General features: G+C 36.0%; 2 protein-coding genes and 1 pseudogene across 2 annotated transcripts; all 3 read left to right on the forward strand.

Annotated features, from left to right (window-relative positions):
* The first annotated feature begins 3,241 nt into the window (after positions 1-3,241).
* Positions 3,242-6,351, forward strand: LOC121889120 (GTPase IMAP family member 7-like). The gene is made up of 2 exons (XM_042400829.1): positions 3,242-3,839; positions 4,968-6,351. Exons 1-2 carry the CDS (start codon positions 3,833-3,835, stop codon positions 5,846-5,848), a joined length of 888 nt encoding a protein of 295 aa, XP_042256763.1. The 5' UTR covers positions 3,242-3,832; the 3' UTR covers positions 5,849-6,351.
* A 1,828-nt stretch (positions 6,352-8,179) lies between these two features.
* On the forward strand, positions 8,180-15,088 carry LOC121889122 (GTPase IMAP family member 9-like). The gene is made up of 3 exons (XM_042400831.1): positions 8,180-8,283; positions 10,166-10,792; positions 14,228-15,088. The coding sequence occupies exons 1-2, from the start codon at positions 8,277-8,279 to the stop codon at positions 10,615-10,617; spliced, it is 459 nt and encodes a 152-aa protein (XP_042256765.1). The 5' UTR covers positions 8,180-8,276; the 3' UTR covers positions 10,618-10,792; positions 14,228-15,088.
* A 1,072-nt stretch (positions 15,089-16,160) lies between these two features.
* Positions 16,161-20,392, forward strand: LOC121889118 (annotated as a pseudogene).
* Positions 20,393-24,254: the final 3,862 nt, after the last annotated feature.

The following is a 24,254-nucleotide window of genomic DNA, read 5'->3' on the forward strand; positions in this document are numbered from 1 at the left end:
GAAACAGGAAACAGGAAATGAGGAACGGTCAGACCACTGGTCATCTTAATCGCATCCTGTGAGCGGAAGTGTTTACACAAAGCCTCTTCTACTAAATGTAAAAACCACAGTTTTACTTGTGCAGTCTTCTACAGTAGAAATAACAAAACATTTTGTCTATATTATGACATATTTTGTGTTATGCAGCTATTTGTGGTACAATATTGTCATTATTGGTGCTTATTTTGTAGTATAGTATTGCCTGTGTAATGTACTTGCATGAAAACAAGTGCAGTTCATCAGCCTGTCTAAACATGTGATACTAAACATGTACAGAGAGGGAAAGCCAAAAAATAATGACACGCTTGCTTTTATATTTGTATGTACATTTTTAAGGGGAACCACTGTCCATAATTGTATTATTGAATCTCTGAGCACAAAATTACCTTTGTTGACTGAGCAGTGTTCAGAGTTTACTTTCAAAAGTAGTTGAAACATGACTCCAGTCCACACCTCTAAAAGAGGTTCAGCCCTCACTGAACCTGGAATAAAGATTCATGAGAATTTTTTTTCAGCATAGTAACTTGTTGCTGGTTGTTCATCACAGTGTGTTGATACAGAACTTCACTATAATCAAAGCAAAGAAACAGACCAGATTCAACTTCAAGACATTTTCACTCTTTTTTAACATCATGGAAGTTGAGTTATTTCAGTTATTCTGTGTAGATCTGTGTTCCTCTGAGCATCATATTAATCTGCCACAAGGAAAAAATAAATGTTAAAGACATCAAATAAAATTACTAATAGTACATGAAATTTATCCAAATATTATTGACTTAAAATGTATTAAATGACTGAAAACACAAAGTACTTGTATATTCAAAATATAAACTGTCAAACATGTAAAGTGAATAACAAAGTCATGAAACATAATTAGAGAAATTACTTTCTATTCTTACATACTTCTGATTCGCTTACTCATGCCATCAGCAAACCAAACAATGTAGAGTTAGTTAAATATGATTTAATATTTTGTTCAGTACTACAATGCATACCTGCCAACATTTAGGTTTCAAAAAAATCGGGAGGTTGGTGAAGATAACGTTTTATTTGAGTTGACGATACGTTTGTTACTGTAAGTGTAACAAAACCTTCGCGAGTAAAAAGCCTATAAAGACTTAATCAAACCACCTGTTCAACAAGCATAAACATCAGCAGCTTTGCGCGCAGTGTCTCATCCACCACCAGTGAGTTTTACACGACCATAGAACATCACAACGAAAGCTGTCTGTATGTTGCCTAACTGTTTATCTGAGTTTGCCACGTATCTTAACATTTGGAAAAATCTTGTAAACTTAGCTACTGGCTGAGAAAAGACAGTACCTCCTCTCTCTACCAGCGGTACCTGCAGGCAGTGAATCACATCAGCAGCAGACAGAAAACATGATGAAAGATCACCTGCACAGAGAGCAGATGCACACACACGCTGTACAGTACCAGAAACAGGTTGTGATAACGAAAAGGGAAAAAAAAACATGAAATCTAGAGATTAACAGAAGTAATTCCCAAATGGGAGCACAGCGGGAGAAAGGGTTAAAAACAGGGAGACTGCCGCGAAAATCGGGAGTGTTGGCAGGTATGACAATAGACAAAACTCTCCCAGAACCCAAATAACACTGTGAGGAGGCAGAAAGAGACAAATGTACATGACTGATTATGATACATTATTCTCTTCTAGTGAGAAAGACAAGGAGGATTGTCCTGCTTGGAAAAACTGGATCTGGGAAAAGCAGCCTAGGTAACACAATATTTGGAGAGAATGATGTCTTCAAAATCAGCCATACTCTCAACTCTGAAACAAAAGAATGTCGAGCAGAAACCAGAACTGTCAATGGAAGAAGCATCACGTTGATCAACACTCCTGGTTTGTTTGACACAGACATGTCCGAAGAGAACCTGAAGACTGAGATAGTGAGGTGTATCACTGTGAACTATATTTGCTCCTAAAATTCAACATCTACTAAATAGTCTTCAGTCACATACAGTATGTGTCCATCTTGGATCAAAAACAAGGCGAAGCAGGGAAACATATGCAGAAGTTAGTACTGTTTCACTTGACACTCCTTGTGAACAATATCTTACTGTAGTGTATCTTCTTTTGCCAGATATTCTTATAAAAACACAGCAAACGTTTGACTTTTAAAAGCATTCTATCAAGTTCTAATATCTGTCAATGACTTTGATTTATTATTTCAAAATGTTGCTCTATGAAACTAGATGTATATAAGAGTTCTTGAGAGAAACTTTAAGATTTTCATGAGCAATAACCCTCTTGGTAACTGAAATGTTTTAAAGCTGTTTGTTATTCTGATTGTGTTTCAACTTTTTGTTAATGATACAGGGAAAATGTTTTGTTTGTGCAATAAATTCTTATTGTTATTATATAACCTCTCATTTTGTTGTTGTTTTTTTCTAAATGAAATTCTAATAGCTGTACAATGAAACAATTCAACAATAAAATTGATCATTATTAAGAATTCTTTCAGGTGTCTCTTTCCTCATAAAACCATGATCCAAATCATAGAATTAAAACTGATGTTGAGCCACCAACAGTGACACAGACCACAGCTTAAATTTGCTATTTGATACTAATAAACAAATAAATAACAACAGCTCATTCAAGCTTTAATATTCAGTCAGTTTATTCATCAACAGCAACATTTTTGTTGTTTACCTGTGAAAATCAAACCTTCAAACAAAGGTGTGCTTCATACACCTCATACCTCACACACAGATCTAAAACTGTAATTGCTCCTCAAAAAGATAAAAATCCTCACACATACTCTAACACACAGGTACAGACAGAGACAGAGAGCACACACCCATAAACTTGCTGCTATCAATAGGTTCATAGGTCACACAGGGAGAGAGAAAACACAATGGTTGAGCAAAGCACTGACATTTTACCAAAATAAACAATATAAAAATAACTGCAGGATCTAAGTTAAAAAAAAAATCAAAAAACAAATTACTACTATGTTTATGACTTTCAGGGCCAAAGAATCACATCTTGAACCAAAGAAATTTACTAAAACAAACAATAACAAAACAACTATATGAACTAAGTAAAAACAGAAAAAAGTCCCAGTGCTTTATCAAGTTAATGTCACTAATGGAAGAAACAAAAGACAGAGCTCAGACAAACACATTCAAGTACATTGCTCTGTTTAAGGTTTTGCATACATTCAAGTCAAATCAATTTTATTTATATAGCGCCAAATCACAGCCGAAGTTATCAAAGGGAACTTTTCATATAGAACTGGTTTATGTGGTTTGTCCAGGTGGTGTTACCGTACCTAGCTGTCCAGGATGGCAGATCAGTGAACCAGTTATATTTAGGGATATAATGGTAACTGGATCCGCCAACCACTTTCGAGCGAGCAGGTGAAAATGTTACGTGCCGGAGAGCAGTGATAGTAGTTGTGCACTCGGGGATAACAGTCACGCGCTGCTTCGGAGTCTGCGCGAGCTCAGCGCATGGTTTTCTCCTCACAGGCTACAATATTTCTCACGCGAGCAGAGATATTCTGCGCGCGACTGCTGTTAAAGCGCAAAAATAATGCGTGCCTGGGTGTCTGAGTTTTACGCACGACTCCTCTACATCCGCACGCGTGGATCTCATTTATGCCATAATACAATATGTGTTCATAACCTGCAGCCAGGAAACAAGTCAGATAGGTAGAAAAAAAAGTGCCAGAGGCAAGTCGGACCAAGAGAACAAGAGAAAAGACTGTCAGTGAGGACGTCTCGTGGATTTGAAGAATTTTCTGAACTGAACTCTATTTTCGACAACATGGAAGGTAAGTTGAGTTTATTTATTTCAGCTATTATGTTAACAATGAGGACTAAACTGTAGGCCAAATACTTCCATTTAAAGAAGTAAAAGAAATTCACAATTCCCAGCTTTCATTTTAAGGAGGGAGGGGTAATCCAATATAAACCACATTTCAATGCTATTTATTTTTCTTTTAAATATTTTTCAACTTTATTTGTACAATATTTTTTTCTTTTTCTTCTTCTTAATTTTCTTTTCTTCACTAACTTTCTATATCCTTATTTTAAGTTTCTATGACATGTGACAGTATCCATCAGATAATTCCCAGAATTATTAGAGTGAAGAGGTTCCTAATGTCAGTTTTATTATTACCTTCATTAAACTCAAAAATCATTGAAAGCTGGCCCTCATTACAGCCATGTTGATGTCAATTAAAACAAGTATATAGATAATAAAAGATACAAGATATAAAACAAATCAATTAAAACAAGTACAAACAGAATTTAAGTGGTTTGTGATCATAGATTTAAAATGTTCAAGGGTTACTTAAGTATCAGTTTTTAAGGTTTTCTGCAAAGAGTTCCAGGTGGTCGGAGCATTAAAACAAAATGCAGATCTTCCAAGCTCAGTACAAACTCTAGTGACTTGTAGTGAAACTCGATCATTAGACTGAGTATGATGTGATCCAGAGGACCAATCAAGCATAGTTGTGATCTAAGATTGTAGCTTCACAATAAGGGCCTTGTAGATAAATAAGTATATATGCTTATCACGTCTCTCAGACAGAGAAGATCAACCAATTTTTTCATACGAAATATAATGATGAATTTATTATCAAACACTTTAAAATGGGAAACTGTGAATTTCACAGTACACATCTACAAATTGACTGTTACTCCAGGATAGTATAACTCAACATTAGCTGTACTTTTTTAAATATTTGAGTTGATGTTTGATGTTGAACTTAATTATGCAGTTGATTGGCTTGTTAGAGTCTTTATAGAGTTATAAAACATTTAAAGCAGAGCAGAGCTCCTACTTGTGTTTGAAATGTTTCTGAACTGGTGTAATAATTATTGTAGTAAAATCAATGAATGTGAAAACCACTTGGACAAGTTACCTGCTTTACTGATAGAAAGTAATTCTCTTTCAGGGTTGAACACAAGGAGGATTGTCCTACTGGGGAAAACTGGAGCTGGGAAGAGCAGCCTGGCTAACACCATATTTGGAGAGGCCACATTCAAAATAAACCATTTTAATGACTTGAAATTGCATTTTTGTGAAGCAGAGACCAAATCTGTCAATGGAAGAAGCATCACTTTGATCGACACTCCTGGTTTCTTTGACCCAGGCAGGTCTGAGGAGGACATGAAGCCTGAGATGGTGAGGTGTATCACTGAGTGCGCTCCTGGGCCTCATGCTTTTCTCATTCTGCTTAAAGTGGAGAAATTCACCGAGCAGGAGAAAGCTGTCATCACAAAAATGTGTGAATATTTCTCTGAGGATGCTTTCAAATATGCTGCAGTTGTCTTAACCCAGGGTGACCAGCTCCCAGAAGGGATGAAGATTGAAGAGTTTGTCAGTGAAAGTGAGCATATGAGTGATCTGGTGAAGAAGTGCGGTGGCCGGTGCCACGTTGTTGATAATAAATACTGGAAGATCAAACAGCTGGATGAATACAGGAGCAACCAGTTCCAGGTGGCAGAGCTACTCAACAACATAGACAAGATAGTGATGGAAAACAATGGAGGCTACTACACCAATGAAATGCTGCAAACAGTGGAGAGAGAAATACAGAAAGAGGAAGAGCGCATCAGACTGTCATCAGGAAACATGACACAGGAAGAGATCAGACAGCAGGCTAAAAGCAGAGTCCTTGAGAAGCATTTGAACAAAGCACCACGGACATGGATTAGAGGTTTTGTGGGTTTGTCTATCATTGCTGGATTACTTGCAACTGTCTCAGCTGTGTTGATCAAGTCAAAATTTGTGAAGGTATTAACAGAGGTATACCACTATTTGATGAACAAGTAATAGCAACACCACTAGCAACAGTGGTAGAAGAACAAATAGCCAAGTCAGTGCAACAGAAAAGGTAGTTTAGGTGGCAATCACACCTTAGACGGCAATACAGAAGACATTTGATGATGTCTTCAACATTCTTTATGATTTGTATGAAAGAACAAACAATCTTTGGAACTCATTTGAATGAACACTGAAACAGAATCCAACAGATGTTAATTTTGACTTCTGACTTGATGGAAATCCCCGTATCTATAAATAAGAAGTTAATCCAGCAGTAATCAAAGTTTTAATTTATCTAGCTAAACATCACATCAGGTTCCACTTCAACCTGTTTCTCTGAAAACTGTCATTCATTCATATTACTGAACAACCTGTCTTATCTTCTGTAATGTCTTGTTTACTGTAAGCAAACATGGCACAGGTTTTGATCTGAAATCTGAAAGTGGTTGTTGGGACATGAACTCTACATGACTTTTTGTTTTTTTCATGATGATGATTTGCTTTTCACCTGTTTTGTTTTATGCTTGTTTGTTTTTTGTAGATTAAGTGTTTGTTGCTCAGTTATAAATGTGTTGCGCAACAATAAAACAGCTGATTGGTCACCTGTCTATTCAGTTGTTTCATTTTTTCATAGAACCACATAAAAGGTTAAAGGATACAGTTGAATATACACTCTCTCTATATACATTGATTGTTAGTAAATAACCTGATATAGTTCATTCATGTTTTGATGTTGACTCTCTGGTAAAAAAATGATTTATTTAATTATTTATTTATTTAATACAAGAATGATTCTTTTCCAGTAAGTTCCATGTATGTTTATATTTTACATTACTACAATGTTTCATACATGTTGTTAATTCAAAAAGCTCCATTCATGTTTATTAATTGAAATGTACAGGAAGAAGTCAGGTTTTTCTAGCCTTAATTTTCATTTTCATTCATTTTGTTTACCTCCTCGTTCCATTTCTTCAGATATGATACTCTGACCCATTGTGGCAAAGTGTAAAGAAAATTTCACTTCCTATAAAACACAAACACAAAAAGGGCAACTATTTAATGCATACTGTTGTTCTAAACTGAGTACAATCAGCCACCATCAGTAATCAATACAAACAGACATTATTAGGCAGTAAACTAATAATCAAACCAATAACTAACAGCAACAAGCTAGTCAACATCAGAAAACCTTATCATACTTTAGCAGTTACCTGTTTTTTCTGTAGTGATGACAAAACGTTAAAAATATACATATTAGCAGTTTGAAGCTCCCTGAGCTCTCCGAGGAAATATTACGCTAAACTAAGTTTAAGACATGTCTGCAAAAACACATAAATCTAGAAACACAAGATAAAAGGCATCATAGGTCGACAGTATTCTTGTTAATTTGACATCAATATAATAAACTGTATTTTGGTGCTAACGTTACATTCTGGGTTTTGTTGCCTAAACTCACAACCGGCCTCCATTGGATAGCTGCACCATTTTAATGGGAGATGACTGTGGGAATGAGTGGAGTACCATTACAAAAATTAAGATTTTTCACTAAAATATGTTCTGGTTGGTGGATCAGATACACATTGAATTAAACACAGACTCATAACATTGTTAATTCACCGTATATCATGTGTGTGATGGTATTTAAGTAGTCTTTTTGGCTGTTACAGTAACTACCCGATTTGTTGCTTCCCGTTTGCTTCTGGAGAGAGCACCTATTGGTTGTTGACAGTGTTGATGTCATTGAACTTCACTATTTGCATGAGCCAAGATTAAAAACTTCTGATAATATTAAACATGTTTGATGTTATTGGAACGTCAAAAAGAGAAAGAGACTGACTTAAAACAGTTCAGACTGAGTAGCAGTCATCAAATCTGATCAAATTCCTGATATACAAGTACAAGTGCTTTACCAGCCTTCTCTGGCAGACTAGCGTTTATCAGTGTTTGTTATGTGAAAAAATTAAGCAGCAAGAATACTGAAAAATATCAATGAGGACAATAAAACAGTCAGTGCTACAGTTTTGATAAATGCTGACAAATACCATAAATCCATATATTTTAAGGTCTAAATATGGTACAGAGAGGGAAAGCCAAAAATAATAACAAGCTTGTTTTTATATTTGTATGTAAATTTTAAAAGGGAACCACCATCTATAATTGTATTATTGAATCTCTGAGCACAAAATGACCTTGGTGAATGAAAAGCAGTGTTCAGAGTTTACTTTCAAAATTAGTTGAAACATGACTCCAGTCCACACCCCTAAAAGAGGTGCAGCCTCTGCAGAATTCAGCCTCTGCAGAACTTTTTTTCAGGATAGTAACTTGTTGCTGGTTGTTCATTGTAGTGTGTTGACACAGAACCTCACTAGAATCAAAGCAAAGAAATAGACCACATTCAACTTCAAGACATTTTCACTCCAATTTCTTTTTTAACATCATGGATGGTGAGTTAACAACTTATTTCAGTTATTCTGTGTACATCTGTGTTCCTCTGAGCATCATATTAATCTGCCACAAGGAAAAAATAATCATATATCATATATAATATAATAATATATAATAATCATATATGAAATGTTAAAAACATAAGATTACTAATATTACTGTAATAGACTGAAAACACAAAGTACTTGTATATTTAAAATATAAACTGTCAAACATGTAAAGTGAATAACAAAGCCATGATAACATAATTAGATAAATTATCTTCTATTCTTACATACCTCTATTGATTCACTTAGTTCTGCCATCAGCAAAGGAAACAATTGTGAGTTAGTTATGATTGTTATGTTATGATTTAACATTTTGTTCCTCTTGTTTTCCATTCTCACTGACAACAAATTTACTTCTCAATGTTTTGTTTTCATTGGTGGATGGGCCTTCAGCGCCCTCTTGTGTCTGATTGGCCAGTGTGCTCTATCAGTTATGTTTGCACTGCATTCTTCACTTTATGAAGTGTCAATGTCAACACAAAATATATATAGCGTCATGGTGCACCTGTTTCATTTGCATGTATGTAAATTAGGTCATATTGATACATTCGGCGCGAAATTGCCCCTCTTCTATGCAAATAAGCGTCGTTACAAAAACAGTCTAATTCACAAAGACCAGCGCTGATTGCTACATGCAGTTAGAGTGGAGTTATTAGGGTCTTCAGATAGTGTTAACTGTGCACACACTCACTTCTCACTCACACTATCGCTCTGTCACTCTCTCTTCAAGTATTCAAGCTTGTGATATTGAATGATAGTAATGGCGATATATACAGTCAGACATGGGTGGATATCAAGTGGGGTTGTGAGTTTATCTCGGATTTAAAAAATAAAAATAAGAGCGCTGATGGAGCTCAGGATTCATCCATCAGGGCTTCTTTATTACAAACATTCCCACCGTATGAACCTGGAATAAGTGTCTAACAGCTGACCCGTAGATGTGCAGCAGAACACAGAACATTAATTACCGTCAAATCCTGACTGATTCTGTGTTAATGATGTTACGGCTGCTGTGCTGCGTGCGTAAATCTTTGTAGATTTGGTCACTCAGCTGCACATGAACCAGCAATACAATACATCAATTATTACAGGCTAAAGGTCTGACTGTCTGTATATTTTGTGTTGACATTGCTGTCTAAAGACAAACAGGTGGAAGCTTTATTTTGAAGAGCACAGCGCGGCAACATAACTGATAGAGCACAGTGGCCAATCGGAAACAGGGGGGCGCTGAAGGCCCATCCACCAATGAAAGTCGTTATCAACTTTCTTTGTTAACTCAGGCTTTCTGCTTCAGAGTCTGTGTGAGTCCCCAGGAAGGGGGACGTTTGGCGTTTCATTTGACTCTCTTTTCGCACAAAATGGCCTGATCGCGGGCCGCCTGCTTCAGTCAGGAGGAACAGGTCATTATAAAGGAGAGTTATGAGAAATATAAATACATTGTCACAGCAAAAAGCAGCACTATTGCTGCAAATAAGGAGAGAGAGCAATGCTGGCAGAAAATTTCTGATCGTGTGAATTCGTTATCGGTGGGGCAACATGGCGGCCTCTGTGGAAGAGGACTAGTCGCTCCCAATGTAGATATAAAGGGTTCATTCTAAGGTGACGAAAACACAACGATTCTTATTTTCATACACTAATTAAAACATACTTCTGAATATTATATTCCATTCCTGCCAGGTCCGTTCTGTTATATATAATATTATATTATATATAATATAATTTAACATTTTGTATTACCATAATGGCAAAACTCTCCCAGAACCTAAATAGCACTGTGAGGAGGCAGCAAGAGACAAATGTACATGACTGATTATGATACATTATTCTCTTCTAGTGACAGAGCTGAGGATTGTCATGATTGGAAAAACTGGAGTTGGGAAAAGTAGCCTAGCTAACACAATATTTGGAGAGGATGTGTTCACAATCAACCATATTTCCAACGCTGAAACAAAAGAATGTCAAGCTCAAACCAGATCTGTCAATGGAAGAAGCATCACGTTGGTCGACACTCCTGGTTTCTTTGACACAAACATGTCCGAAGAGAACCCGAGGACTGAGATAGTGAAGTGTATCACTGAGCGTGCTCCTGGGCCTCATGTTTTTCGTATTGTGCTTGGAGAGAAGAGAAGTGGAGTGGAGAAATTCACCAAGCAGGAGAATGACGTCATCAGGAAAATATGTGAATATTTCCCTGAAGAAGCTTTCAAATACGCTGCAGTTGTCTTCACTCATGGTGACCAGCTCCCTGAAGGGATGACAATTGAAGAGTTTGTCAGTCACAATTAGGGTCTGAGTGATGTGGTGAAGACGTGCGGCGGCCGGTGCCACGTCATTGATAATAAAGACTGGAACAACAACCAACCTGATGAATACAGGAGAAACCAGTTCCAGGTGGCAGAGCTACTCAACACCATAGACAAGATAGTGATGGAAAACAAAGGAGGCTACTACTATTTTCCAGGTAGGTCCATGTTTCATCGGATAATCTGTAATTCATTTGTAATTCAAAAACGAAAAATCTTTAATCTGTTATTTGTTTCAGACCAAGGTACGTTTTAACTGTCTGTTTTTTCGGTACAATTGACACAGACAGAAACCAGAAACAGGTTGTTTTTTTTTGTTCTTAAAATTTTGGGCAAAAAACACAAATACAACTCGATTTCTTGTTTTCTGCTCTGACTGACGAGACAAATTTACCACTCAATGTTTCATTTTCATTGGTGGGTGGGCCTTCAGCGCCCCCTTGTTTCTGATTGGCCAGTGCGCTCTATCAATTATATTTGCACTGTACTCTTCAAAATAAAGGTTCCACATCTTTGCCTTTAAACACAAAATATATAGACAGACAGACCTTTAGCCCTTAATAATTGATGATTGTAATTAAATAATAATTTATTATGCTCTTACTGAGAGGTGCTGCACATAATTTTGATCTGATTCTGTGTTAATTAAGTGACCGCTGCTGTGCCGCGTGCGTAAATACGCACAACCTCTTTCTCAGTTTGGAGACGCTCTTATCGTTTCAGCTGTTGTGTGATGCTGCATCCAGCTGTGACACACAGCCAGCTGTGGACAACAAACAGAACATCAGTACTAGTACTGATGTTTCTGCAACATCCCGGATACATTCAGTGACATCTGAACGACATTATTGTAACACATTTCAGACCTGCCCGAGTCACATTAATAGCTGTATTTTGACATTTGAGTAGATTATGTAATAGATGCGAAATACTAGTAAAAGAAGCAAAATACATGACAGTTGGTTTGTGATTGTGAAGAGCTCTGTGTGTGCACATCTCTGCTAATTAAAGACATGCAAATTGAGGTTTTTGTGCTCTCTGCAGTTTTTTCATTACGAACCAATCTGTGTGCTGAAATGTGGAGAAAAGCCTGAAACACTGCTGCGCAATTCACGATGCGGGCGTAATCCATTCTTTGTGGATTTGGCCCAAAATTTATTATAACGCATAATATAATAATTATGGTCACTCAGCTGCACATGAAGCGGAAATACAATAAAACGCTGTTGCATTACTTTATGAAACAACTGAATATTTGAAAATGAAAGACAGCCCGTTCTTTTGATATGAAAAACAGTTTTATTGTCATTGTAGGTTATAAAACAAAATTATGTGCAGCACTTCTAAGTAAGACCATAATAATTATTATTCAATTATAATCATCAATTATTAAGGGCTAAAGGTCTGTCTGTCCATATATTTTGTGTTTAAAGGCAAAGATGTGGAACCTTTATTTTGAGGAGAACAGTGCAAACATAACTGATAGAGCACACTGGCCAATCGGAAATAAGGGGGCACTGAAAGCCCACCCACCAATGAAAATGAAACATTGAGTAGTAAATTTGTTTTGTCAGTGAGAACGAAAACAAAAAATTGAGCGGAGTTTGTATTTTTTGTTTTTCGCCCAAAATTTAAAAAAAACAAAAAAATAACCTGTTTCTGGTTTCTACCTGTGTCAATTGTACCGAAAAAACAAACAGTTCAAATGTACCTTGGTCACCTGATATTTGTTTCATAAACAAAATCGGAAAACTGTTTTTTGTGTCAGAATCAAAAAACAAAAAAACAATCGAAAACGTCCAAGGTATGTTTTAACAGTTTGTTTTTTCAGTACGGTTGACACAGGCAGAAACAACAGATCGTTTTTGTTTTGTTTTTCAAATTTTGGGGGGAACCCCCCCCCCCCCCCCCCCCCAATTCAGCTTGATTTCTTGTTTTCGTTCTTACTGACAAAGCAAATTTACCACTCAATGTTTCGTTTTCATTGGTGGGTGGGCCTTCAGCGCCCTCTTGCTTCTGATTGGCCAGCGTGCTACTTAACACCATAGACAAGATACACAGTAAGAAAAGATACACCATGGGTGCATCCCAAGTCTCTTAAATTGCATCCACGTTTCCCTCACTTGCGTCTTTTCCTTGCGTCTTAGTCCCTCCCGCCGTGGATGCAAGGACAGACGCAAGGAAACCAAGCGAGGAGAGAGGAAACGAGGAAATTTGTTTTAAGAGACATGAGACGTCCTCTTCTGTGAAGCGTCATGTGAAGCGACGTCCGTTTCTGTTGACAGCGACAGCTGATCACAGCTGGATCAACTGTCAGTCGGCTTTAACAGCTGTAGAAACTTCTGATGGAGTTTGTGTCTGCACACATGTGCACTGTGCTAATACTAATAAAGGTTCAGTTATCACCGCTAGACCAGCTTTTTCCTCTCTGCAGCCTGTTACCTGTTAAACACCTAAATAAAAACCTGCATTCTGCATTTATACTGTGTCCTGCTCAGATGCACAGGAACCATTTCTACTCTCAGAATGCGTTAAATACTATTTAATGATTATTTGTATCTGTATTTTTTGATAATCCTGATAGTGAATTCATTATTCAATAATATGATAATTTCTTCTGAACACTGGAAAATATGTATTTGGCTAAATGTCTCAGGGAAAATGGAAATTATGTAATTCATATCAAAACCGACGCTCAGGAATTTTCAGTGACATTCTTACTAGGAGAAATTGTATTTCTAGATATCTAAAGCTTTACTTCTAGTAGTCAAAATTCAATGCAAGGTATCTTTAAATCCTTAAAAAGTATAAGAGACCATTTCATTTTAACATTTAATAGCTAGACTGGATATGAATTGTAGATATCTGTAATTCAATTCTTCCTAGTCAAAATGAACATGTCAGATATCCACAATGACTTTCTTCCTATCTACAACTGTCATTTCAGATATCTACAACATCATTCCTCCTACATCACTTTTGCCATTCACGTGTATTTCACTTTCAATTTCAGATATCCACAATTACATTTTTGATATCCAGAATGGTAAAATATAAATATTGAGGTATAAACATATAAAAACTCTCCTTTTGGTGCTTGGTGTTCTAATGTGATCAATGCACATTTATCTTGGGGAGGACACTAGGTGTTTACCTTTCTGAAATGCAATGCCATGGAGCACTATAACAAGTGTTTTTACCATCTGTTGCCCTTGTTTACCCACATTATCTGGTCAAACCAAATAAATGGTTATTTTACAAGGTACAGCATAAAAGCCAAGAAATAATATAAATCTTTCTAAATAATACAGTGCTAGTTTGCTTGTTAACTTCAGCTACTTTTCACATGGGGATAAAAACATTCAAATCAAAATCAAGGACTCTACATGACCTCATTTACCAGTTATGACTGTAACTTCATTTAGAAAGTAATGTCCCTCTTTAATGTGATTTTTACTCATGTGTGCATAAAGTATTATTCCTATAACTGACATATATGTCACAATGTAATCTGAATAGTGATGCACAAAAACAAGTAAGAGCAATATGCATAATATTATTGATCCTGAGTCATTATTCTTTTCTATCCTCAGACAGAAGAATTGTCCTGCTGGGAAAAACTGGAGCTGGGAAAAGCAGTACATCCAACACCATATTTGGAGAGGATGTCTCCAAGATAAACCATGATCCAAACCTTGGAACAAGTCAATGTGCAGGAGACACCAAAACTGTCAATCGAAGAAGCATGCCTTCAATTGTGATGTTTGACGATAGTGACAAGCCCGAATTTAAAATAAACAATTTTCATGACTTGAAACCACATTATTCTGAAGCAGAAACCAGATCTGTCAATGGAAGAAACACCACTTTGATCGACACTCCTGGTTTCTTTGACCCACACATGTCAGAGGAGGAGCTGAGGGATGAGATAGTGCCTGGATTAGGTATAGCTGCAGGAGTTGCTGCCTGAAAAGGAGCAGTAGTAGGTGGTTGTATAGGATATTGGGAAGCTGTTCAAGCAGACTCAGTGTGGGAGGCAGCAAAGAACAAAGTAAAGTCTGTTTGGGACAAAGTTGTACAAAGATTTAAAAAACTACAAATCAAGAAAAAGCAACAGTAAAAGTGAAGAGAATGGGCAACGTCTGACAGACAAGTGGAATAAATTGACTGTTATAGTGTTCTTGTTACTATACTGTTCTATATATTGCTTTTATTCAAACGCTTTACAATTTGCCTCTCATTCATCCATTCCTATTGTATGGGAACTATATTTGCTCCTAAAATTCTAACATCTACTAATAATCTTTAGTCACATACAGTATGTGTCCATCTTGGATCAAAACAAGGCGAAGCAGGGAAACAAATGTAGAAGTTAGTTTCTGTTTCACTTGACACTCCTTGTGAACAATATCCTACTGTAGTGTATCTTCTTTTGCCAGCTATTCTTATAAATATATATATATATATATATATATATATATATATATATATATATATATATATATATATATATATGATATATATATATATATATATTCTATCAAGTTCTAATATCTGGTAATGTCTTTGATTTATTATTTCAAACTGTTGCTCTGTGAAACTAGATGTATATAAGAGTTCTTGAGAGAATCTTTAAGATTTTCATGAGCAATAACCCTCTTGGTAACAAATGTTTTAAAGCTGTTTGTTATTCTGATTGTGCTTCAACTTTTTGTCAATGATACAGGGGCAATGTTTTGTTTATGCAGTAAATTCTTATTGTTATTATATAATCTCTTATTTTGTTGTTGGTTTTCTCAAAATGAAATGCTAATAACTATACAATGACACAATTCAACAATAAAATTGATCATTATTAAAAATTGTTTCAGGTGTCTCTTTCCTCATAAAACCATGATCCAAATCACAGAATTAAAACTGATGTTGAGCCACCAACAGTGACACAGACCACAGCTTAAATTTACTATTTGATACTAATAAACAAATAAATAACAACAGCTCATTCAAGCTTTAATATTCAGTCAGTTTATTCATCAACAGCAACATTTTTGTTGTTTGTTTGTGAAAATCAAACTGTGAAACAAAGATATACATCATGTGCCATAATTGGCTTTAACTTCTCATGTGCATGGATTACTGATATTGCCTTTATACCTGTTGTAACTGCCTTTGCTCAACCATTGTGTTTTCTCTCTCCTTGTGTGACCTATGAACCTATTGATAGCGACAAGTTTATTTACGTGTGTACTCTGACACACACACACACACACACACACACATACACACACACTAACACACACACACACACACACACACACACACACACACACACACACACACAGATCTAAAACTCTAATATGTCCTCACAAAGATAAAAATCCTCAAACATACTCTAACACACAGGTACAGACAGAGACAGAGAGCACACACCCGTAAACTTGCTGCTATCAATAATTGTTCAATCAAAAACAAACAAAACAAAAAAAAACAAAATTACTACAACTTTTATAACTTAAGGGGCCAAAGAATTACATCTTTAACATGAACCAAATAGTTTTATCAAAATACATAATATAAAAACAACTATAGCAACAAAGTTAACAAAAACAAAGTCTCAGTGTTTTATCAAATTAATGTCACTGATGGAAGAAACAAAAGACAGAGTTCAGACAAACACATTCAAGTACATTGCTCTGTTTAAGGGTTTACATACATTCAAGTCAAATCAGTTTTATTTATATAGCGCCAAATCACAGCAGAAGTTATCTCAGGGCTTCATATAGAACTGGTTTATGTGGTTTGTCCAGGTGGTGTTACCGTACTTAGCTGTCCAGGATGGCAGACCCGCTCAATCAATTATATTTAGGGATACAATGGTGACTGTGTTGCCAACCACTCGCGAGCGAGCAGCTGAAAGCTTTAGGGGAGCAGTGATAGTAGTTGTTCAATCGGAGATAACAGTCACGCGCTCAGATAACAGTCCTCGCAGGCAACATTATTTCTCACGCGAGCACAGATATTCTGCGCGCGAGAGCTGTTAAAGCGCTCGCAAAAATAATATGCATGTCTGGCTGTTTGAGTTTTACGCATGACTCCTCTACATCTGCCCGTCGTGGATCGCATTTATGTCATAATATAATATGTGTTCATTAACCTGCAGCCAGGAAACAAGTCAGACAGGTAGAAAAAAATAGTTCCAGAGGCAAGTCAGAGCAAGAGAACAAGAGAAAAGACTCTCGGTGAGGACATCTCACAGATCTGAAGAATTTTCTGATCATAACTCTGTTTTCGACAGCATGGAAGGTGCGTTGAGTTTATTTATTTCAGCTATTATGTTACAGTGAGGACTAAACTTTAGACCAAATACTTCCATTTAAAACTAAATTCCTCCAATGAAAGAAATTCACAATTACCAGCTGATCCATTGATCCATTCCTGCTCTGTGATCTGATTATAAAGGGTTTGAAATGAAAAAAATATTAAAATGAAATATTAAAGTGATTATTATAATATATAAAATGATTATTTATTATATTTCACTATGATAAAAAAAAACAGTTTTGATGGATTTTACTTTTATCTAATCAAGTTTTAACACACCAGGGTTGTTAAATATCTATATCTATAAATTCTCCTTGTGAGATCTGGCTTGCTGGTTTGTTGGTTTTCATTTTAAAGAGGGAGTGAGTAGTACAATGAAAACTACATTTCAATGCTATTTATTCTTCTTTTAAATATTTTCCAACTTTATTTGTACAATATTTTTTTCTTTTTCTTCTTCCTCTTCTTAATTTTTCTTTTTGTCACTAACTTTCTATATCCTTATTTAAAGTTTCTATGACATGTGACAGTATCCATCAGATAATTCCCAGAATTATTAGAGTGAAGAGGTTCCTAATGTCAGTTTTATTATTACCTTCATTAAACTCAAAAATCATTGAGGGCCGGCCCGCATATATAGTGTCAATTAAAACAAGTAGAAGTAAATGATAAAAGATACAAGATATAAAACAAATCAATTAAAACAAGTACAAACAGAAGTTAAGTGGTTTGTGATCATAGATTTAAAATGTCTAAGGGTTACTTAAGTATCAGTTTTTAAGGTGCTCTGCAGAGTTCCAGGTGGTCGGAGCATAAAAACAAAATGCAGATCTTCCAAGCTCAGTACAAACTCTAGTGACTTGGAGTGAAACTCGATCATTAGACTGAGTATGATGTGGTCCAGAGGACCAATCAAGCATAGTTGTGATCTAAGATTGTAGCTTCACAATAAGGGCCTTGTAGATAAATAAGTATATATGCTTATCACGTCTCTCAGACAGAGAAGACCAACCAATGTTTTCATACAAAATACAATGATGAATTTATTATCAAACACATTAAAAGTAGGAAACTGTGAATTTCACAGTCAACATCTACAAATTGACTGTTACTCCAGGATAGTATAACTCAACATTAGCTTTACTTTTTAAATATTTGAGTTGATGTTTGATGTTGAACTTAATTATGCAGTTGATTGGCTTGTTAGAGTCTTTATAGAGTTATAAAACATTTAAAGCAGTTATTGATTATTGTAGTAAAATCAATGAATGTGAAAACCACTTGGACAAGTTACCTGCTTGAAACTGATACTACTGATAGAAAGTAATTCTCTTTTAGGGTTGAACACAAGGAGGATTGTCCTACTGGGGAAAACTGGAACTGGGAAGAGCAGCCTGGCTAACACCATATTTGGAGAGGCCAAATTCAAAATAAACCATTTTAATGACTTGAAAATACATTTTTCTGAAGCAGAAACCAAATCTGTCAATGGAAGAAGCATCACTTTGATCGACACTCCTGGTTTCTTTGACCCAGGCAGGTCTGAGGAGGACATGAAGCCTGAGATGGTGAGGTGTATCACTGAGTGCGCTCCTGGGCCTCATGCTTTTCTCATAAAGTGGAGAAATTCACCAAGCAGGAGAAAGCTGTCATCACAAAAATGTGTGAATATTTCTCTGAAGATGCTTTCAAATATGCTGCAGTTGTCTTAACCCAGGGTGACCAGCTCCCAGAAGGGATGAAGATTGAGGAGTTTGTCAGTGAAAGTGAGCATCTGAGTGATCTGGTGAACAAGTGTGGTGGCCGGTGCCACGTTGTTGATAATAAATACTGGAAGAACAAACAGCAGGATGAATACAGGAGCAACCAGTTCCAGGTGGCAGAGCTACTCAACACCATAGACAAGATAGTGTTGGAAAACAATGGAGGCTACTACACCAATGAGATGCTGAAAAGAGTGGAGGAAGAAATACAACAAGAGGAGGAGAGAATTAGATTGTTGCCAGAGAACATGTCAGAGCAGGAGATCAGAGAGCAGGCTAGAGTCAGTGTCTTTGAGAAGCTTTTGATCAGACTGGCAGGTACTGCAACAGGTGTGGTGTTAGGAGCTTTATTTGCTGTGGTGGTGATGGTTGGACTAGTTGCCATGGTTTTAAAAGAATCTTCAGAGCCGGTATCAGTAAAACAAGCTGTAGCAAAAACAGCTACAGGAGTAGGAATAATTGCAGGAATAGGAGGAGCAACAGTAGGAGGAGCTATAGGAGGAGCAGTAGGAGCAACAGCAGGAGGAGCATCATTATGCATAATTCCAGGGATATTTGCAGGAGCAGGAGCAGTGAAAGGAGGTTTGTCAGGTTATGTTGCAGCTGAGGGAGCAGAAACACCTCGGGGAGCAGCAAAGAGGGCAGCAGCAGCTGCAAAGAATGAAGCCCAATCGTGTTTAGATGAAGCAAATGATGTTTGGTACAAACAATTACAGCAAGAGTCAAAACAGAGTCACGACCAATAATGAGCTGAGTCTCATCAAAAAGGAAAAGAGAATAATCATTAAAAAGTCATATCTCCTAGTAGATTAAATTGAATTGAATGATTTGTTCAAATCAGTTCAAGCTGTTGGTTGTATTTCTGTCCGACCTTAAAATATTTGGTCACTGTTTATTTCCTGTTGCAAAGACTAAACATAAAATATCACTTCATGTATTTACTGTAAACTATTGTATATAATTTTGTCTTCTGATGCTTCTTCAAAAATAATTGTAGTTCTTTTTTGGATCAACATGTATCATCAATACAAATGTAAACAATCACTAAAGTGAAAAACTGGAAAATTGTTATTGAGCAAATTAAGTTTTTATGTGGTAAGTGAATCAATGAATGCATGGTGCTTTGGGATACTTAAAACTTATTTCATATCAGTGGAGGCTAAATAATCAATCATCAAGGTTTAGTATAAGAAGGATTATAGCAAGTGAAAGTAAATAAGAATAAAAACAAGAGTCAGAGCAAAAGAGAAAAGAAACAACATGGATGGTAAGTTAAGGTTGATTGTTTCAGTTACTGCTATTTGTTCACACTGATCACTTTATATTAATCTGACACAACTATGCAGTACATTCTGAAAGCTCATATTTTGGCAAAACTATGATTTGAATGATAGTATTTGAAACAAGCTACGGGCTAATTATTGTAATCAAATCACCACTGGCAAATATGTAAAATATAGCAACATAACATGCAACCTCCTACACAAAAGGAGGAATCACATGTTTGGTATTTGTGACTCATCAACCATTGTCCTCACAATCTGTTCAGTAACATCTGAGCAGAGTAGCTCATGTCTGGCTCATTACATACGTGTTACAGAGAGTTTTGTCAGCTACATTAAACAATTTGTTACATATTATAAATAAAAGGAATAAAGTTATGTTTCACTCTCACATCTCTTTGTGTGCATGCCTGCTCTCTTTCACTTTCTCCTTTTTATAAATGAATCTCTCATCCCTTGTTAAACTACTTTAGGTAGAAAATGGGCAAATGTGTTGGCTATGGATAGAAATAAATCACCCCAGAGACAAAAAGTCTACTTATTAATTTAGTGTTCTTTAGTGTTTATTTTTGCAGGTAGAGCCATTTGTTTTCAAATCTGGGCTTTGTCTGACACATTTAGGCTCAATTTTAATTAATACTGATAAATGTGCACTGGCTCTGATCCAACACACAAGTACAGCACCTCTGGTTAATGTTCAACCTGAATAATGTGAAAACAGCAGAAAAAGAGATAAAGACTCAAGGAGGGTACGTGACTGAACAAAACCTAAAACCTTAACCGTGATTTAGTCTTGCACTATATTTCAGCAACCACTAGATGGCAGCACAGAGCATGATTAGTTATAGAAGAGCCTTCAGCCAAAAGCCAAGTTGAAGTTCATTTTATTCAACATAGTGATCAAAAGTTCACAGACACGAATCTAGACAAGAAAATTGAGGCAAACTGAGATACTACAAGCCGTGAACAGAGAAATACAACCAAAGATCACACATAACGATGAAACCAGCATCTTTGGAAAGATGTTTAAAGCTGCAGGTAACAGGAGCACTGTTAGGAGCTTTCTTTGGTGGGGCAATGAAATTAATGAATGAAACAGGACCAAACATATCATCATTTGTAGGAGTAGCAATAGGAACAGCAGCAGGAATCACAGCAGGAGCAACATCTGTTACATCTGCAGCTGACAAACATCAGGAGTAATAAAAGGTCTAATAGATAAATACATTTTTTTCTCATTAGAACACATAATTTTTTTGTTGAGAATGAACAATATGGCAAATGTAGGGTAAATGCTTGTTTCTGAGCTATTCTTGCTGGGAGCTAATTAATAATGTGATCAACTGAGAGTTGTTGTAAATGACAATCATGAATCATAAATTCATCGTGAATTAAAAGGTATTTTTATTTTTCCTGATACATTTTATCTGAAATGATTATGAAGTGACAATGGGTGTTTGGATGTGATCCCTCCATAATTATAATTTAATTTTCAATTTGTTTGCTTTCATATGAATGTATAATCTAACAATAAATCAGCGAATTCTTCATATGTTTTCAAATGTGTTATATCTTTAATTTAATCATTTACATTCATCCCATCAGCTGAGTGACTCACAAATAAGAAAAACAGATGCATTTAATTAGTGTTATTTTAATAATTAATTAATCTAAACACACGATATGTAATTTCAGCTGATAGGGGTCTCTTAATCAAAACAATAACAAAAGACAGAGTTTGATGATGGTTGAAGTAGTGTGGGATCATGGGAGTTGTTGTTTTCATTGTCTTCAAACTCAAAATATTTATGACCATTATTTGACTCGGCTACAATCACCCTGACATTGAGAATTTGCATTGTTTTTGTAATATGTATTTTACATATCTTAAATGAAAATACTGCAAATACATTGTAAGTATAAAGACGTGATTGTTTCATGTTGTTTCTCACACAGAGTCAAACCTTGTGTCATATTTAGATACATGATGGAACATAGTTTGGGTCTGATGTTGTTGCATTATAAACTGTGGACTCTTTCAGTTTATGGTATGAAGTCACGTACACCATCACCTTTCACTCAGTAAAGCAAAACAGGAAACAGGAAACATAAATAAGAAATGGTTACACCTTTGTTTATCTCATGTCAGAGTCTCATCCTGTGAGCGGAAGTGTTTACACAAAGCATCTGCTACTAAATGTAAAAACCACACTTTTACTTGTGCAGTCTTCTACAGTGGTAGCACAAGTCAGCAGTTTTCATCATACATATCTAAGTTAAAACATGAGTACTGTATATATTATATAAGAAGTAAAATTTTCCCCCTTTTTTTCCTTTAATTTTCAGAATGATCCCTTCACTGTGCATCATTTTGTGTGGGATTAACCTTTTGAAATAACACATTTCAAGGTGAAATTATTTCCTATATATTGTGCTCCTGACTAGAAATCTATAAATATTTGTACATTTGGAAATAAATATGAGAAATAACAAAACATTTTGTCTATATTATGACATATTTTGTGTTATGCAGCTATTTGTGGTACAATATTGTCATTATTGGTGCTTATTTTGTAGTGTAGTATAGCCTGTGTAATGTACTTGCATGAAGACAAGTGCAGTTCATCAGCCTGTCTAAACATGTGATGCTAAACATGTAGAGAGGGAAAGCCAAAAAATAATGACACGCTTGCTTTTATATTTGTATGTAAATTTTTAAGGGGAACCACTGTCCATAATTGTATTATTGAATCTCTGAGCACAAAATGACCTTTGTTGACTGAAAAGCAGCGTTCAGAGTTTACTTTCAAAAGTAGTTGAAACATGACTCCAGTCCACACCTCTAAAAGAGGTTCATCCCTCACTGAACCTGGAATAAAGATTCATGAGAATTTTTTTTTCAGCATAGTAACTTGTTGCTGGTTGTTCATCACAGTGTGTTGATACAGAACTTCACTATAATCAAAGCAAAGAAACAGACCAGATTCAACTTCAAGACATTTTCACTCTTTTTTAACACCATGGAAGTTGAGTTATTTCAGTTATTCTGTGTAGATCTGTGTTCCTCTGAGCATCATATTAATCTGCCACAAGGAAAAAATAATCTCCAGATGGCTGTCATAAAATGTTAAAGACATCAAATAAAATTACTAATAGTACATGAAATTTATCCAAATATTATTGACTTAAAATGTATTAAATGACTGAAAACACAAAGTACTTGTATATTTAAAATATAAACTGACAAACATGTAAAGTGAATAACAAAGTCATGAAAAATAATTAGAGAAATTACTTTCTATTCTTACATACTTCTGATTCGCTTACTCATGCCATCAGCAAACCAAACAATGTAGAGTTAGTTAAACATGATTTAATATTTTGTTCAGTACAATGCATACCTGCCAACATTTAGGTTTCAAAAAAATCGGGAGGTTGGTGAAGATAACGTTTTACTTGAGTTGACGATACGTTTGTTACTGTAAGTGCAACAAAACCTTCGCGAGTAAAAAGCCTATAAAAACTTTATCAAACCACCTGTTCAACAAGCATAAACATCAGCAGCTTTGCTCGCAGTGTCTCATCCACCGCCAGTGAGTTTTACACGACCATAGAACATCACAACGAAAGCTGTCTGTATGTTGCCTAACTGTTTATCTGATTTTGCCACGTATCTTGACATTTTGCAAAATCTTGTAAACGTAGCTACTGGCTGAGAAAAGACAGCACCTCCTCTCTCTACCAGCGGTACCTGCAGGCAGTGAATCACATCAGCAGCAGCAGACAGAGAACATGATGAAAGATTACCTGCTCAGAGAGCAGATGCACACACAGGCTGTACAGTGCCAGAAACAGGTTGTGATAACGAAAAGGAAAAAAAAAACATAAAATCTAGAGATTAACAGAAGAAATTCCCAAATGGGAGCACAGCGGGAGAAAGGGTTAAAAACAGGGAGACTGCCGCGAAAATCGGGAGTGTTGGCAGGTATTACAATAGACAAAACTCTCCCAGAACCCAAATAACACTGTGAGGAGGCAGCAAGAGACAAATGTACATGACTGATTATGATACATTATTCTCTTCTAGTGACAAAGACAAAGAGGATTGTCCTGCTTGGAAAAACTGGATCTGGGAAAAGCAGCCTAGCTAACACAATATTTAGAGAGAATGATGTCTTCAAAATCAGCCATACTCTCAACTCTGAAACAAAAGAATGTCGAGCAGAAACCAGAACTGTCAATGGAAGAAGCAT

The sequence above is a fragment of the Thunnus maccoyii genome, chromosome 22 (genome assembly GCF_910596095.1).
Source record: "Thunnus maccoyii chromosome 22, fThuMac1.1, whole genome shotgun sequence".
NCBI classification, from domain to species: Eukaryota; Metazoa; Chordata; class Actinopteri; order Scombriformes; family Scombridae; genus Thunnus; species Thunnus maccoyii.